This window comes from Lepus europaeus, chromosome 17 (assembly GCF_033115175.1).
Source record: "Lepus europaeus isolate LE1 chromosome 17, mLepTim1.pri, whole genome shotgun sequence".
Taxonomy (NCBI): Eukaryota; Metazoa; Chordata; class Mammalia; order Lagomorpha; family Leporidae; genus Lepus; species Lepus europaeus.
In genome coordinates, this window is record NC_084843.1 from 48,657,856 (window position 1) to 48,676,537 (window position 18,682).

At 39.7% G+C, this 18,682-nt stretch overlaps 1 protein-coding gene across 1 annotated transcript; it reads left to right on the top strand.

The window, feature by feature from the left end:
* The first annotated feature begins 2,122 nt into the window (after positions 1 to 2,122).
* Positions 2,123 to 14,600, top strand: TFAM (transcription factor A, mitochondrial). Its single transcript, XM_062214213.1, has 7 exons — positions 2,123 to 2,374; positions 2,901 to 3,019; positions 5,425 to 5,495; positions 6,731 to 6,880; positions 8,349 to 8,444; positions 10,647 to 10,703; positions 11,214 to 14,600. The coding sequence occupies exons 1-7, from the start codon at positions 2,274 to 2,276 to the stop codon at positions 11,358 to 11,360; spliced, it is 741 nt and encodes a 246-aa protein (XP_062070197.1). The 5' UTR covers positions 2,123 to 2,273; the 3' UTR covers positions 11,361 to 14,600.
* Positions 14,601 to 18,682: the final 4,082 nt, after the last annotated feature.

Consider the following 18,682-nt stretch of genomic DNA (forward strand, 5'->3'; position numbering starts at 1 on the left):
AGTGAGTTCTAAGTAGACTGGTAACTGATAAAAACTGAAATGTTTCACATTTGATTTATAAGAACTTAACAGCAAAATTTATTAAAAATGACCCTTGAAAATCACAAAATATTGCTTAAATATCCAAAAGTTTAACTTTATATCAAACACCTGAAATAACAAAAACATTCCAGACAAATGAAGGGGAAACGAATTATTTTATAAATCACCTTAAATGTAACTAAGAAATTCCAGCCCATACTTAAGTCTATCTTCACACAGTGTTGTTTTTGTTTACTTCTTTGCCTCTGCCTCTAGATTTTGGGGGCAGGGAGAGATATTATGAATCTACATTTTGGGATTTGAACATGGTATATGGTCATAAAAAATAAATGAACAAATGCTTTTTCCATGACAGAATGGCAGGTTTACATAGATGACCTCCAAGGTCTCTTTTAGCCCTGAGATTCCATGAAAAGGGAAATGGTGATTGATTATTATTTACCACTTAAAAGAAGTGGGCTGTGCCCTTGGTAGCTCGAAAGGGGCAGTTCTGAAGCTACAAAAAGGTGTGGTCTCTGAGCTCAATTTTACACTGGGAAGAATTTTTCTAACAATTATGGCCGGAAAGAATAAAGGCAAGAAAGAACTGATATCTTGGAAATACCTAGTATTTAAAATCTGGAAGAGCCTAGACATCTTTAGATCTTCATAATTTTTTTCACACCACTGCCTAAATAGAAAAATGGAATTCGTACAACACAAAACAGAAACTGTGGGGGGTGCGCTGTGCCATAGCAGGTAAAGCTGCCATGTGTGGTGCCAGCATCCCATACGGCCAAGGGTCGTCCCAGCTGCTCCACTTCTGATCCAGCTCTCTGCTGTGGCCTGGGAAAGCAGGGGAAGATGCCCCAAGTAGTTCAGCCCCTGCACCTACGTGGGAGACCAGGAAGAAGCTCCCGGCTCCTGGCTTCATATTGGCCCAGCTCTGGCTCTGTGAACCTGCGCATGGATGATTTCTCTGCCTCTCTTTCCAATTCTACCTCTCAAATAAATAATTTTTTTTTTTTTGACAGGCAGCGTTAGTGAGAGAGAGAGAAAGACAGAAAGGGCTTCGTTCCGTTGGCTCACCCCCCAAATGGCTGCTACAGCCGGCACACTGCGCAGATCCGAAGCCAGGAGCCAGGTGCTTCCTCCTGGACTCCCATGGGGCGCAGGACCCAAGCACTTGGGCCATCCTCCACTGCACTCCCTGGCCACAGCAGAGAGCTAGACTGGAAGAGGAGCAACAGGAACAGAATCCAGCGCCCTGACAGGGACTAGAACTCGGGGTGCCGGCGTCGCAGGCGGGGGCCTATAATTTTTTTTTTTTTTAACTGTACAGCCCATCATTCAATAACTCCAGACGTTCTTTTCACATGGTCTCAAGAGTTCGGTTGAGAAAATTCTGCTCCAGTCCAACATTCTCACTTGGTGGGGGGTAAAGGAATCCTATGTCGGGGGTGTGACAGTCCCAGGACAAGACCTTCAGGTTGATTCTGGACAACTAACTGGGCGGACCATGTCCTCGCCACTCAAAGCCGGCAGGGTTGGAGGTCAGAGCTGACGCCTGTGTGCCTCAGATGGGAGGATGGCCTAAACCCGGATTCAGCGTGGTTCCAGCCCCACCGGCACTGAACTCGTGTTAAAAACACAGACGCGGGCCCCCACACACCTGCTAGCTCAGGCTCTGAGGGAAGGCCCGGGGATCTGCGAATCGCCGGAGCTCTGACCACCATGTGCGGCGCACAACAGCCAGAGCCACGCACAGCAGGCCCGCGTCCTCGCGGCCGGACTGTCTGTTACGTACGGGCCGCCCAGGCCGTCAGTGCGGACGCCGCGCCTGCCAGTGCCCGGTCGGGGGGAGGCCTGCGCCGTCTCTCCACCAGCCTCCTCGACCGGAGGAGGAAGCGACTGCGGGAGGCGGCCGGGGGCAGAGGCGGCTCCGCAGCGCCTCCTCGAGGTCAGGGCCCTCCGCAGGTCAGCCGGCTGCGCTTTGCCTTCGCCCGCCCCGGTGACCCCTCCGGCTTCGTCGCAGCCCCGCCCACCGCGGACTGACTACTGCGCCTGCGCACGTTCTGCTCCGGCCCGCCCCTCGTCTCCCGACCGGATGTTAGCAGGCTTCCCATAGTACCTCGCGAGTGGCGGGCATGATAACAGATCCAGGAGGGTGGCACGCGGGTTCGGGGTGTTGCTGTCGTCGTGCCTGTTCTTTCGGAGGTAGGGGTACGGGCACTGCCTAGTCCGCCGGTGCGATGGCGCTTCTCCGGGGCATGTGGGGCGCGCTGAGGACCCTGGGGAAGTCTGGAGCGGACCTGTGCGCGGGCTGTGGAAGTCGACTGCGCTCACCTTTCAGGTAGGACCACTCACCTGCCCCCCCGGGGCCCTGGACGTCCCTGGGCATGGAATGGGGACGCCGTCCCTTACTCTTTGCTCTTGCTAGGCGGCCTGGGCCACCTTGGCTCTCTGATTTAGACCTCGACCTTGCGGAGGAGACGGTGGCTGCGAGCCCAGGCCCTCCTCCGTTAGTCCCCGGTGCCCTGCTTCCTGTTTCCCCCCACCCCTGCAGCCGCTCCTCCCTGCCGTCCAGCCTGGGCGCACCTAGCGGGGTCCCCTGCGAAATCGCGCCTTGTCTCCCGCCATCCTATAGGTGTGGAGGAGGCGGGGCTCCGGAGCCAGCGTTTGGATGCTTTGAGACTTGAGCCCTGCAGGCACTCCCCTCTGGGTAGGACAGGGTTTTAAATAAGGCATAAGCATTCTTATCAAAGGAGACGAGTAGAAAGCATCTTGATGACATTTTATTTGAGAGCCGTGTTTATATGCATGTGAATGTTGGCAGTTCCATACTTGACTGTGCTTGTTTTCTTTGCATTTCTGTGTAGTTTTTCGTATATTCCGAAATGGTGTTCATCCACCTTTGGCAGCTATCCAAAGAAACCTATGACTTCATACCTTCGATTTTCTAAAGAACAGCTACCCATATTTAAAGCTAAGAACCCAGGTGAGGAATTTGGGGGGGGGGGGCTTCTGCTCTTCTCTGATGTAATAAAAAGGCCACTAAACAGTTAAGGTGAATACTGGCTTTGCTCTTTCAAAGCTTCTGGCGTTTGCAGGAGCTATCATTTTGTATGATGTCTGTAAAACAAAGTGCAGCATTTTATACCTAACAGAAATGCTTTAGTTGTAAATGAGGAAGGATGAAAGGTATTTTAAAGATAGTATGTGGAGTGGACAGCTCCCTGTTTGGGTCCGATTGTCTTTCTTAGGCCTGGGAGTGCTGCTTATGAATCGTGCATAGCTGCTGCTCTTTGTGCCTTAGAATTGTTGATAAAGCTCTAATGAAATAACATAGTGTGGAAGTGGTCTGTAAAGTTCTGTGCAGCTTATGCTCATTTCAAGAGCTTTCTTGAGTGAAAATTCTGCTTGTCTAGAGTTCTTGAAAAAAATTTCTAGCTAGGATGTTTATTGATTGCTTGAAAAGGCTATAGGACTTTGATTTTGGGGTTATGGTATAAAGGTAATAGGTAGATTAAGAGTTCATTTCTGCTTATGATTTCCGAAGCCCCTTTACATCAAATAAGTCATAGGGGACTTGTGAAAAGCAAATTAGTTAAAATAAAAATCCTTGCGTTTTAGGTCAGGAATTAGTTTAAGAGACATAGTCAAGTACCCACATCTTTTAAATGTAAGATTTAAATGTAAGATTTGGAACTAACAGGTGATTTGTTAAATCAGTTGCACTCCAACATTCCAGTTAATGTGAGGAAAGAAGCAGAGATTATAGATTGATTTTTAGAATAGTTTGTTTCCAGATATTATTCTGTAATATGCAACATAAGATGGTGTTTTATGAATCAAGACTATAATATAGTTTAGTCAGATTTTTTGAATTTAATAATTCCTGAAAGACTTGAAAAATGTTAAGATTGAAATAGGGAAGTAAAAAACTTAAGCACTTAATTATCTGCCTATTTAAACTGGTAATTTTTGAGGACAATTTTGGGTAGTATAGAAAATACTCCTTTCTGATTGGGTAATCGGCTTTTAACAGACTTGGACAAAATTGTAAAGTATTTCTTTTTTTTTTTAAAAAAGATTGCAAATCAGGTCTTTTTTTTTTAAGATTTATTTATTTATTTATTTATTTGAAAGAGTTACACAGAGAGAAGTAGAAGCAGAGAGAGAGTCTTCCATCTGCTGGTTCACTCCCCAGTTGGCCACAATGGAGGGGCCTGCGCCGATCCAAAGCCAGGAGCCAGGAACATCCTCTTGGTCTCCCACACGGGTGCAGGAACTCAAGGACTTGGGCCATTTTCCACTGCTTTCCGATCCAGCCATCGCAGAGAGCTGGATTGGAAATGGAGCAGCCAGGATTTGAAACAGCGCCCATATGGAATGCCAGCACTGCAGGCGGCAGTTTTACGCACTACACCACAGCGCTGGCCCCAGTATTTCTTTCTTTCTTTTTTTTTTTTCATTTATTAAACTTTTATTTAATGAATATAAATTTCTAAAGTACAGCTTATGGGTTACAATGGCTTCCCCCCTCCCATAACTTCCCTCCCGCCCGCAACCCTCCCCTTTCCCGCTCCCTCTCCCCTTCCATTCACATCAAGATTCATTTTCAATTCTCTTTATATACAGAAGATCAGTTTAGTATATATTAGGTAAAGATTTCAACAGTTTGCCCCATATAGCAACACAAAGTGAAAAAACTACCGTTGGAGTACTAGTTATAGTATTAAATAACAGTGTACAGCACATTAAAGACAGAGATCCTACATAATTTTTTAAAATTAATTAATTTTCTATGCCATTTCCAATTTAACACCAGGTTGTTTTTTTTCATTTCCAATTATCTTTATATACAGAAGATCGATTCAGTATATAATTAGTAAAGACTTCATCAGTTTGTACCCACACAGAAACACCAAGTGTAAAAATACTGTTTCAGTACTAGTTATAGTATCACTTCACATTAGACAACACATTAAGAACAGATCCCACATGGGGTGTAAGTACACAGTGACTCCTGTTGCTGACTTAACAAATTGACACTCCTGTTCATGGCGTCAGTAATCTCCCTAGGCTCTAGTCATGAGTTGTCAGGGCTATGGAAGCCTTTAGAGTTCGCTGACTTTGATCTTATTCCGATAGGGTCACAGTCAAAGTGGAAGTTCTCTCCTCCCTTCAGAGAAAGGTACCTCCTACTTTGATTGGCCCCAGTATTTCTAATATTTAAGTTAATGGGATGAAGTTAACTTGTTGTATTAAGTGTGCTATAGAGGTGTGTGTAATGTAACTTGCTTTGTTGAGCTCATGGATTGTGCTTTCTTGGAAATCTTTAGCAATTCATCCTGAGCCATAAAATTGTGACATCTCTTTTCATTATATTCCAATCCATAGAGGCAAAAAATTCAGAGCTAATTAAAAGAATTGCCGAGCTGTGGAGGGAACTTCCTGATTCAGAGAAAAAGGTAAGCACACAGATTTTCAAATACCTGCAGTTGCTACTCTACAGTTTGGAAGAGACAGATAGAGACAGTTGGCAGAGACAGAGATCTTCTACCATAGATTCACTCCCCAAATGCTCACCACAGTTGGGCTGGGCCAGGTCAAAGCCAGGTTCCCAAAACCCAATACAGGTCTCCCACCAGGGTGTCAGGGACCTAAGTACTTGAACCGTCTCCTGTTGCCTTGCAGGGTATGTGTTAGCAAGAAGCTAGAATCAGAAGCAGAGCCAGGACTCAAACCCAGGCACTCTGGGTTTCCTCAAGTGGCATCTTAGCTGCCTGTACCTCCCCAAGTAGGAGGCAGGCATCCCAAGTGGCAACTTAACTGCTGCACCAAACACCTGCCTCCATGTCTTAGAACCAGATGGCCCAGGGGCTTTTTTTTTTTTTTTTTTGACAAGCAGAGTGGACAGTGAGAGAGACAGAGAGAAAGGTCTTCCTTTTGCCGTGGTTCACCCTCCAATGGCCGCCAAGGTAGTGCGACGCGGCCGGCGCACCGCGCTGATCCGATGGCAGGAGCCATGTGCTTCTCCTGGTCTCCCGTGGGGTGCAGGACCCAAGGACTTGGGCCATCCTCCACTGCACTCCCTGGCCACAGCAGAGAGCTGGCCTGGAAGAGGGGCAACCGGGACAGGATCGGTGCCCCAACCGGGACTAGAACCCGGTGTGCCGGCGCCGCAAGGCGGAGGATTAGCCTACTGAGCCGCGGCGCCGGCCCTATTTTTTTTTTTTTTTTTTAACATTAATTATCTACAAAGGAACTTTGTACTTTCTGATCTCCTTAAGTGGTGATAATATGGATGTACGGGGGTGGACATGAGAGGTTGGCAGCCATTAGAAAGTGGAAGCTAGTTGCTAGATTCTCACCTTGGTCAGCATGAGAATACTTTAAAGTTCATAGAAAATGGAATTAAAACTATTTTGGTGCAAAAAAATTGAAATCCATTTGTAGTTTTTTTCATAATATGTATTTTCTGTGAATTTTTTAAAGAAACCTATGCATGAATTCTGGTTTTATTTGCACCACAATAAACTTACCTTTAATCTCTGCATACTTCACCTAAGAGCACATTTTTCATCTAGTGGTCCCGCCTTGTCATTATTTGAAGTCATGCAGTTGTCTTTCTCTGGCAGATGTGTTATGTTGAATTTGCTAGCAACAATTTACTGACTTCTTATTTGGGTTCTTTTGTTTATAGGTATATGAAGATGCTTACAGGGTAGAGTGGGAGGCCTACAAAGAAGAGATTAGCAGAATTCAAGAACATCTAACTCCAAGTCAGATGCTATCTATGGAAAAAGAAATCATGCAAAAACGTTTAAAAAAGAAAGCATTAATGAAAAAGAGAGTGAGTATCATTGAAATACTCTTTTCTAATTGCAAAGAACTGAGATTTATATAACTATGACTATATGTAGATTTCCCTTGTTTTGATAATACATAGATACGATGTGTTAGGTATCATCAGGTGTACTTCAGTTAGGCAAAGATGGACAAAGTTGGACCATCTTCTGCCCCTAGAACTGCTTGCTGTTGAAAATCTTGCTGATTCTTCTTACTGCTCTCAGATGTATCCAGATTTCAGATATACAATTTATAGGACTAGCATGAAAGCTACAGGAACAATTAGGAAACAGCCTAATCAAGAATAGTAAGAATCTTTGCTTCTGAGTCTTGTGTAGAATAACCTAGTAATTGGAATTGTTTTATAGGTAATGGTGAATTAGGTAAGGTAAATTTGATACTGAATTGCTGAATAGACTGAATTCACTCATTAGCACATCAGGGAAAAGTGCTAGTTTATCTAATCAAGGAAGAAATGCCTTTAGGATGGTATTCTATTTTTCCTCAAAGAAATATCTTTTAAAAACCGTTACATGGTTTGAAATTTGTTGTTCCATTTAAAATATTAATCTACGTATATGCTATTGTTTTTCTATTGAATCTAGTATTAGTATAGTTGTGAGGTGGTGAGCTTGTGGACCAGTACATATACTGTAAGAAAATGGTCATCAGAATTAAAGCAGTTTCTCTGAAAAAAATAGATTCCAGCCTTGAATGTGAGATGACACATCGTTTTAAGCTATCCTGCACTAGACTAACTCAGTTCTAAGCCAGTTGTGGTAATTCAGGGCTGCTGACCCACAGGAGCCAGAAGCTACAGTAACAGTGAGAGAGTATACATGGGGATGACATTTGGAGGGGTAATTACTGTAGCATTTTTCTCCCGTTTTCATTCTCTTTTTATCCTTATTGCACTCAGCCTTGCTGAGTGAAGAGGAGCAGAAATGAGAATTGGACAGATATAGAAGAGATCTCCCTTTTTATTTTTACTCTTTCTTGAATTTTCTTCCCATTAGAGGCTCCCAGTGCCTTTTAATTCAGAGATCAACTTTCTCAGTTGACCTCCTGCCTGAGATCCAGAAAGCTGCAAGTGAAGCATTTAGGAGAAAATCCTTGGCAGTAGTTCAAGAAACAAAGGGGAGAATAGTTAAGTTTAACAAAAAGATGAAAATGCCCACAGTCTGTCTTTTTAAAAGACTTTGTTCATTTATGCCCACTCAGTTCATGAAAATAATATTTAAAGGAAATGTTTTTGTATGGAAAATAATTGATGAAATCTGTTATTTTCAAAACTTAGTACTGTTAAAAAACAATTCATACCCTAAGAGATAACCATTCCATACTTTATGTTAAGAATTGTAACATTCAGTTTAACTAATGTCCTGTAATGCATAGTAGTGAATAAATTTCTGTGGGTAAGTTAATCTCATGAGGTTAAAGCTTTATTTTACCTTTCTGTTGTCGATATTCAGGAGTTAACAATGCTTGGAAAACCAAAAAGACCTCGCTCAGCTTATAACATTTTTGTATCTGAAAGTTTCCAAGAAGCTAAAGATGGTTCATCACAGGTAAACAGAACTGTGTTTATTTCTTAGGTTTTTGCTTAATTTAACTTAGTAAATATTTAGAGATGAAATTCTAGGGATGTCATGTCAACTGGTGAAAGAAAGTAGTAACTTACAGAAGTTAAAACTGTTGATAGGGTCTTCTTTATTAGATCTCTTTTAAAGAAAAATCCTTTTTTGTTACTATATACAGTTAATTTGAGTATGTTGTTGTCAATACATTGCTAGCTTTTTAAATTTAAAAAACAAAATTTTCAAATTTATTCAAGTTCTTTTGGAGATTTTTCTGTTTTACGGTCACTGGAAAGAATGAGAATAGAGCTACAATGTTTTGAGCTAGAAATTTAATGTAACCTATTGTTTCCTGTTGAGTCCTTCAGTAAAATTTTGGTTATGCAGGGGGGATGTGTTACACATGTAAATGTCATAATGTGAATGTGTCAAAGATAGTTTGTCAGTCACTGCTGTAGCTTAGTCTTTTCATATTTTTCTTAGGAGCTAGTTCTAAATGGGTAATTGTATTTTTTTTCTTGTATCATGTGAGATGATAAAAGATGTTCAGATCTTTAACCTTAGTCTGAAAATATGAAGTGTTTGGCACTCTTTCTTTTTGGGCTTATTTGTATCTGCAGTTCATGTCACAAATCCTGTTTAACATTTGATTAATAAAGGTGTTTATGTGACATAGTCTTCATTGGCTACATATTTTCACTTAATTATTCCCCTTGGGATTTTAAATTCAATTTCTGTGGCTCTACATTAGTGAAATGTAAGTATGTTTGTGTATTTTTAAATTTTTATTTGTTTGAGAGAGATCCCTCATCTGTTGGTTCATTCCCAAAATGTCTGCAACAGTTGGGCTGGCCAGGCCCAAACCAGGAGCCTGGAATTCAGTGTGGTTCTTTCAAGTGGGTCCCTGTAGGGACCCAACTACTTTGAGCTGTCATTTGCTGCCTTCCCAGGGTATGTGTTAGCTGGAAGCTGGATTGGAAGTAGAGCCAAGGCTTGAACCCAGATAGTCCAGTAAGGGATATAGGCTTTCCAAGCAGCATTTTAACTGCTGTGCTCAACATCCATCCCAAAACAGTTTTGGCTGTTGGTCCTTGGAGGGTGATCTGACTTCTTTTTTTGCCCCTGCTTCTTTTTCTTCTCACTTGTTAGAATCCTGATATTTACATATAGATCTTCTGAACTGGTTCTCTTAATTTTCTTTTCTGAACTGTTTTTCTTTCATTCTTTTACTCTTATTATACTGTGTATACTTTGACTTAATCTCTATTTTTAACACAGTACCATAGCTCTCAGCTATACCTGGTTTTTATAGAATAAATCTATTTTATTCTCTAAAGGGAATAAAATGTCCTAGAATCTTCCATAGAGGGGATTTAACCTTTCTAAACAGTCTTTCAGCCAATCCGTCTGTGTTTAGTCTTATCTTCACCTCTGTCTGGTGTTGCCAGTTTCTGTACTGTTTGGGAATTCTGCATTGTAAATCAAGTTGTTTTTAGGTTTTCCTCAGTGCCAAATTAGGAATTAGGTTTCTTGGGTCAGTTGAGTCACTTAAAACTCCTCCATCTGCTTTTCAGCTTCTCAAGTTTTCTGTTGGTTTTCCCTTCCCCTGCTGTTTTTGTCAATGTGGATTTATGCTTTTATTTTATTTTATTTTTAAGATCTATTTATTTACTTGAATTTGAAAGGCAGAGTTACAGAGAGGCAGAGAACGAGAGATAGGTAGGTATCTTCCATCAGCTGATGTACTCCCCAAATGGCTGCAATGGCTAGAGCTGAGCTGATCGGCAGTCAGGAGCTTCTTCCTGGTATCCTGCAGGGGCCAAAGCACTTGGGCCATCTTCTGCTTCCCAGGCCATAGCAGAGAGCTGGATTGATAGTGGAGCAGCCAGGACCCGAACCGGCATCAAACCAGCATCCTGCGGGCACTGCAGGCAGCAGCTTTATTCCATAGGTCACAGCGCTGGCCCTGCCTGACACATGTCTCTTAACCAGTGTCTTAACCACTAAGCCAAATGCTTGCTTCCATTTTTGGAGATTTTAATGGTTTAATAGCTTTTGTTTAGAAAGCAAATATGTTGAGAATTGGTGAGGCTTTGCCTGTAAGTTATTGATACCTGAGTTTTTGTTGTTGGAATGAATAATAAAAGACCTTGAATCCCCATTTGTGTTGTTATTTAAACATGTGTTTTGCAGGCAAAGCTGAAGGCTGTAAATGATAACTGGAAAAATCTGCCTAGTTCTCAAAAACAAGTAAGTATTACGGGTTTCAGTCTCAAGCATACAATTAGAGTGTCTGTGAGAGGGCATATTAAGGCAAGGTTGATTCATATGACAGCAACCTCGTATCAATGATAGCACAGTTAAAGTAATTTAAAATTATTTTCAGGTCCTTAGACCCAGTTTTGCTCTTGTTCTCCTGGTAGTTTTTGATTGTAAGTAAAATTGGTATTTAGAAGCTTTGATTGGTATCTTTAAGCTTAGATTTTCTGTTGTATTGAGTGGTAGTCCTATCTGGATTCAACCCTCTCCCTACACCCTAAACCCTGAATTTGTTAACAATCTCATTAATACTTAAATTTTTATCTCTGTCTCATCTGTGCTTTTTCTCATCTAACTTTATCTCATAGAAGCTTTTGTTCTCCAATCCCCTTTTATATATGTAGAATAGTTATGCAGTTTCTGAAGTATACATAGAAGCATTCTAGAAATTAATTGCTCTTTTCTGAATAAATTATTTTTGAAATTTACCCTTTTTCTTAGGTATATATTCAACTTGCTAAAGATGATAAAATTCGTTACGATAATGAAATGAAATCTTGGGAAGAACAAATGGTTGAAGTTGGACGAAGTGATCTTATACGTCGCAAAATGATGCACCAAACAAAAGATGGATCTGAGGAGAGTTAAAATAGAAGATTGAGTTGCATTCATGATGGATAGGCCTGAGAAGCTGATTAAGTCATAATACCTGATGCTGTTGTAAGATTAGAAAGGATAAAGTTGGTAAACATTTTATATTCAATTCCTTTTTCTTTAGCCCATGGACTTCTTCCAGTTTAATTCATTTTGTATTAGTATCTTTCTTTGGGAAACCCAAATAGATGAAAGTTCTTACAAAATTTATTTTATGTTAGGAACTACTGAGGATGAAAATAATCCATGCAAGTGTAGCAGTGAATCATTCTACCTTTGATAAAGGTACACCAGACTGTGAAGTTTTTTATCTGTATGATGATGATTGGAAGAGTGTTCTTGTTTCCTTATATTATGGAGACAGGAGTTCCCTTTTCAAAATTGTGACAAATTGTAGAAGCCACAGTGTTCTATGATACAATTGTGCATTTTTTAAAAAGCAACCAGAACTCAACTAGGTCAATTCCAGTTCCGCAGTATAATTCATACAGCATTTTGAGTGGATGGTTGTACATGCAAGTGATCATTGTTTTCAGTTGCTGCTTTTTATAAAAGAGACTGAGAAATTTATAAACCTTTCTCATCTTTTTCTTTTTCCTAAAAACTAAGAAATTCTGTACCAGACCTATGCATGTTGTTTACATTGCATAGAATAACATTTTAATCTTTAATTTTATGCTTGTGAATTACACATTTTAATGGGAAACATTTATTTTACATCTTTTAAGAAGGGAATTGTATTTTTTCTGGCTTATTTTCTTTCTCTTGTATGAATATATTTAAGCACAAAGAAAACTTGTGTAAATTTTTAAATGAGAAATTTAATAAAACCTAAGTCTCCAAAGTCTTGGGAATCTCAAGCATTTTACCTAACATATAAAGGCCTTTGTAGAACATAGCTACTATACAGTCTTGACAATTCAACCCACTTCCTGCTTTTCACAGTGAGATAAGAATTGTTTATTTTATATCATTAAAAATTTATGATAAATGAAAATTAATAGGAAATTTAGTGCACATAAGCAGAGGTTTATTAGAACACAGCTTTGTTCATTCTTAGTATCTGTGGCTGCTTTTGTGTTACAATGACAGAATAGCTGTTACCAAGGCTGTAGTGTGCAAAGCCTAAAATATATATCTGGCCTTTTACAGACCAACTTTGTCAGTTTGTGTTTGATAGTTCATTGGAAGGGTAGTCATACTATACTATACTGATAGGTTGGGGTATTTTTTTTTTTTTTCCATCTGTTTCAGGTGAATCATTGTGTTCCTTAAGAGAAAAAGGTTGCTACTACATAAGCCAAAAAGTTGCTTCTCAATGTTACAGTGAAAATAATCTTGAGTCTCAAATTATGTTGGAGTATAAGGAAAAAAGACCACATAGTATGGAATGAGATTCTCTTAATATTTGCTGTGACTCAGTGACATGTACCTTAAAAGTTTTTCTGAGCACTTATCACAGAAACCTCATTGTAGTTGGGAATCTTCATTCTTCACCATTTATTTATTTTCTGAGGACAGTTAAGCAAAGGTTTTCAAAATCCACACCACCTTTTGGGCAGAATAATCTTTCCTCATGAGTTTGCAGGTATAGGACAACTCAGAATTTATGTGTACTTAATACGTTATGCATAATACTTAAGAATTGTAGCTTCTAGCCCTCCAGAAAGACTTGGAAGATTTTTGTTGTTTGTGGATGGAAAACAAGTAAAGTCATAAAGATATTGTCTTATATGTTAAGTTAGACAAAAGAGGATCAGTACTGTGGCTCAGTCAGTTAAACCGCTGCCTGCAGCACTGGCATCCCGTGTGGGCACTGATTCATGTCCGGACTGCTCTGCTTCCCATCCAGCTCCTCGCTAATGTGCCTGGGAAAGCAGTGGAAGATGGCCCAAATGCTTGGGCCTCTGCACCTGAGTAGAAGCTGCACCCAGAAGAAGCTCCTTGGCTCCTGGTTTTGCATCGGCCCAGTTCTGGCCATTGCAGCCATTTGGAGAGTGAACCACGGATGGAAGATCCCTCTCTAACTCTTTGAAATAAATAAAAATCTTAAGAAAAAAATTTTAAAAATTAGACAAAAGATAGGAACTGAAGAGAAAAATATATCTTAAGAGGAAATGTAATGTTAAATATATAACGTTTTAAATATATAAAACTTTCTTTTACAGATATGAGTATTGAAGAAAATCTGTTATTGGTAACAAACAACCACAGGTTTGTGGCCAGGATAGTTTAGAGGTAAGGGGAAAGAGGAGGTGTGCCAGTATCTGTCGTAGTCTGAAGTAGGTTTGCAGGAGAGAATAATGACCTAACACCTCATGGCATCTGAAATGATTTTGACCATGGACCATCTCAGGATAGTGTAGAAAATTGCAGCTCAAGTCCTTGACTTATTTCAGATGCTCAGGGAATGAAAAGAAGTCAGTGTATATAATGAGCATTGTGGATTGTTGAATTAGAAAAATGAGTTATGTAAATATCTACAGGACAGATGTGGCATAAGAGATATGTTTGTAGTTACTCTGCAGGGGAAATTCCTCTGAACTCTTTCAGCATTTAAATACCTAACATTACTTAACATTCAAATCGTACCTTCCAAGATACACTGGGAAGTTAAGGTTAGTAGGTTCTCAAGTACTTAGAACCTAATATAGGAGGGAAAGGTATAAAACAGCAAAAGAGAGCAGAAGCATAAATGATAATATCGAATTCTGTTTGGTTTTGTTTTTAAAAACAAGTTGTTGTTAATACTTTAAATCAGAATAATCTGATTTCCAAGCCTTTCTTTAAAAACTTTGGTACAGATTGGAGATTCAAGCCTTATATAAAATTTCTTCCAGTTGTACCAATACACAGATTTTCTGCTATGAAGACTAAAAATTCTACATCAAAACCAGTAGACATAATATGGCTTTGTTTTTTAGAGTTTTCCTAATTTGACTTAACAAAATAGTTGATGAGTGAATTAGGGAAAGATAATGAGGAAATGAAATAAAGCAGGGTGTATGCTCTTAGAGGAGTAGTCAGTCCTAAAGATTTTTATACTTTAATTCATTGGTGTGCCAATATTAGGTTTCTTGAAATAATTTGATGAGAGGAGAGAAGGTTCTATGTTTATTTTACTTTCTGATATTCACTTAGTGAATATTACGTACAAATTAAATATGCTGTAATTGTATAATTTTGCTGTCGCTCTTGGTTTTTTTGTTTTGGAAGTGCAATTTTTTTAAAAGGCATATGTTATTCTCTAATTGATCTGAATCAATATTTGAATATATGAAAATTTAATATATGAACCTCTATTTGGATTTTTGAATTTATGAATTGATATTACTGTACTGTGAGTAGATTTAAAGTAACTAGAAAATTGTAGTGATTTTTCTGACATTTACTGTTACCTATAACTTATCAACACCAGGTTGTGCTAAAACAGCGATTTGTATATAATTAAGTGATAGTATCCCTTATTTCTCTTAATTTTACTAATACTTACTTCAAGAATACTCTTATATCCTTCACCTCACAGCTACAGTCCCTCTTCTCCATAGAAGTGTTGTAAGCACAGACTCTTGCATGTTTTGAAAATTTACAGCAATAATACTTTTTTAAATTGAGCTTCTGGAAAGTATAAGAAGATGAATATATTTATTACTTTAAATATGTGAAGCTTTCTAAACAGGAAGTAGAACTACTGAAGTCTAGTGTCATCCTTCTTACATTTTTTGCAAATAAAGTACTTTAGGTAACTTATTAAATCACTGATTATATTTAATCTGAAATACTTAAAACCATTCTCTAGTACATTTCCAAATGTTTTACTGAGGAGCTGAATACAAAGATTGATCCTAAATGAGAATTTTAAATAAACTAAACATTTTAAAATCATTTTGACATCATTTAAATCACCTTTATGTATAGGTAATAGATTTACATACAAAATCAAGGAGAAATATATTCATACTGTAGTAGATGAAATTGTAGATTCCTTCTGGGTCTGAAAAATAATACTAAAGATGAATTTTGGATTGACAAATGTATTTGTCAAGAAATTTTAGTTTTATTTAAAGTAATTATTATTGTTGGCATCTTGAAATTTCGTCCATTTTCAAAATGATAAATAACTAAGAGTAAGGATTTTGGAGTCTGCTGGATTCAGATTGTGGCTTTGTCACTGTGAATTTCTAACTGTATTTACTTGAGAGGCACAGAGACAGAGTTCCCATTTATTTGTTAATTCCCCAAATGCCTGCAACAGCCAGGCCTGGGCTGGGTGAGCCTGAAGCCAGGAGCTAGGACCTCAATCCAAGTCTCCCATGTTAGTGGCAGGGACCTAACTACTGCTGCCATCTTGGAGTCTGCACTGAGAGGAAGGTGAAAGACGGAGCCAGAGCTGAGAATTGAACCCGGGTGGGTTGCTGGCAACTTAACTGCTGGGCTAAATGCCCACCTCTCTGCCATTCTTAAGAGAGTCACTTAACATCTGGCAACTCCATTTTCTCATCTGCAATAAATGGAAATGATAGCACCCACATTACCAGATTGTAGTGAGCAGTAAATAAATGAATTAATGTAAATAATTTATGAACTTGAAGTACTTAATACTTCCTGCTCTCCTTCCCATTTCTACCATCATATGAACTACTCCTGACTTCAGGTTTCATTTGTTAATGATGGATTACATCTACAACTCTGAAATAGGATTCTACCTCTATAATTTTTAAACACTGCTTCCATAAAAAGTGAATATTTTCATCACTACTACTTTCTTCAATTTTTCTTAGTTTTAGTTTTTCCACAGGCTGGATAACTTGAATGTTTAAATTTTTTCCTTGATCATCAACTTTAGAAAATATCTCTAAACTCCGAAAGATACTGTGCTTGTTGCTCCTTCTGCCTTCTTTGTTGAGCTGCCAGATTATCAGCTGTATCATTATTTCAGTGACATGTGTCTCTGTAGGAATTTGTCGATTTCTTCTAAGTTATCTTAATTTATTGGCATAAAATTGTTCATGATATTCCTGTATAGTCCTTTTTGTTTCTGTATATAGTTCATAGTATTCCCTCTTAATTTCTGATTCTAGTAATTTGTACCTTGTTTCCTGTTGGTCAGTCTGGCTAAAAGGTTTTGTTTTGTTTTTGTTTTTTTTTTTTAATTTTTTAATTTTTTTTTGACAGGCAGAGTGGACAGTAGAGGGAGACAGAGAGAAAGGTCTTCCTTTTGCCGTTGGTTCACCCTCCAATGGCCGCCGCGGTAGCGCACTGCGGCCGGCACACCGCGCTGATCCGATGGCAGGAGCCAGGTGCTTCTCCTGGTCTCCCATGGGGTGCAGGGCCCAAGAACTTGGGCCATCCTCCACTGCACTCCCTGGCCACAGCAGAGAGCTGGCCTGGAAGAGGGGCAACCGGGACAGGATCGGTGCCCCGACCGGGACTAGAACCCGGTGTGCCGGCGCCGCAGTCTGGCTAAAAGTTTGACAAATTTGTTGATATTTACAAATAATCAACTTCTAGTTTTATTGTTTTCTCTCTATTGTTTTTTTTTTTTTTTTTAAATTATTTATCTGAAAGAGTTACAGAGTGAGAGAAGGGGAGAGAGACAGAGAGGGAGAGAGAGGTCTTCCATCCACTGGTTCACTCCCCAAATGGCCGCAACAGCTGTAGCTGGGTTGATCCAAAGCCAGGAGCCAGGAGCTTCTTACAGGTTTCCTTTGAGGGTGTAGGAGCTCAAGGACTTGGATCTTCTTCCACTGCTTTCTCAGGCCATAGCAGAGAGCTGGGTCGGAAGTGGGGCAGCCGGAACTCAAACTGGTGCCCATATGGAATGCTGGCACTGCAGGCAGCAGCTTTACCTGCTGTGCCGCAATGCCAGCTCTGATAACTGGCGATTTTTAAAAACTGATGTTCCTGCCTACCTTAGACCAATTAATAAGGGGCCTGAGAGAAGGGGTCCTCAACTATCTTTATTTTTTTATTTTTAAGTTCATATCTTAAAATTGATGTAAAGGGGAGGGTATTTAGCTTAGGGGTTTAAGAGTGCCTGGATTCAGGACTCTGGCTCTCCTGCTAATGCAGATCCTCCGATGGTAATGACTTAAGTCATTGGGTTCCTGACTCCTAGTTTCAGTCTGGCCTGTTGAGTGCATTTGGGGAGTGAACTGTTGAATGGAAACTCATTGTCTGTCTCTACTTTTAAAATTCATAAACATAAGTTGATAGAACAACTTTAAAAGGTTATGAAGAATTACACTTCAGGGGCTGGCGCTGTGGTGTAGTGAGTAAAGCTGCCGCCTGCAGTGCTGGCATCCCATATGGGTGCCGGTTCTAGTCCTGGCTGCTCCACTTCCGATCCAGCTCTCTGCTATGGCCTGGGAAAGCAGTAGAAGATGGTCAAAGTCCTTGGGCCCCTGCACCCACGTGGGAGACCTGGAAGAATCTCACAGGGGAGACTGGGAAGAAGCTCCTGGCATCGGATTGGCGCAGCTCCAGCTGTTGTGGCCAATTGGGGAGTGAACCAGTGGATGGAAGACCTCTCTCTCTCTCTCTCTCTCTCTCTCTCTCTCTCTCTCCCTCTATCTCTCCCTCTACCTCTACCTCTCCTTCTCTCTCTGTGTAACTGTGACTTTCAGTAAAGTAAATAATTAAAAAAAAAAAACAATTACACTTCTAACATAGTAAATATAGACTTAGAAAATAGAAGTTACATCACTTTGTGTGAGTGTGTGTGTATACATAAAATGGGCATTTGAGCCTTGGCCCAGCTTTGGCAGTTGCAGGCATCTGGGGAGTAAACCAGTTGATAGGAGATTTCTCTTTCTACCTTAGAAATAAATATTTATTTTAAAAATAAATGTACCTAATGCTTTCTGAACACCATAGTATAACAAACTTATTGGGAAATTTTTGCATCATTCCATTTCACAACCTCGACAGGATTTTATCTACTAATGTATTTTCGTGCTTGGATGCCTGTTTATTTATTACCTTGTTGTAATTCTCTGTAGCAGAGATATGTACATAAATTTGAATTGAACTTGTAAAATTTTCCATGTCCATAATCTTTAAGTACTTAACATTTCCGGAATATATAATCACTGTAATTTACTGTTAGAATGCAGTCACTAAAATCAACAGTAATGTAATACAATGGTGTGGGGGTACAAAATCCAATTTCCTTCCATAGATGATAAAAATTAAATATGGTGTGTTTATACAACGGAATACTCAGCAATAAAAAGCACCAAGCTATTTATATACACATGAGCATTTGTGGATTTCGAAAGTGTTGTACTGAGTGACAGAAGCCAGGTATCAGAGTA

What these genes read in the sequence shown, in the direction of transcription:
- TFAM (XM_062214213.1), top strand. Translation starts at nt 2,274, where the DNA reads ATGGCGCTTCTCCGGGGCATGTGGGGCGCGCTGAGGACCCTGGGGAAG. An exon ending in CGACTGCGCTCACCTTTCAG is followed by an intron (nt 2,375 to 2,900) that starts GTAGGACCACTC and finishes ATTTCTGTGTAG; the next exon opens with TTTTTCGTATATTCCGAAAT. An exon ending in ATTTAAAGCTAAGAACCCAG is followed by an intron (nt 3,020 to 5,424) that starts GTGAGGAATTTG and finishes TCCAATCCATAG; the next exon opens with AGGCAAAAAATTCAGAGCTA.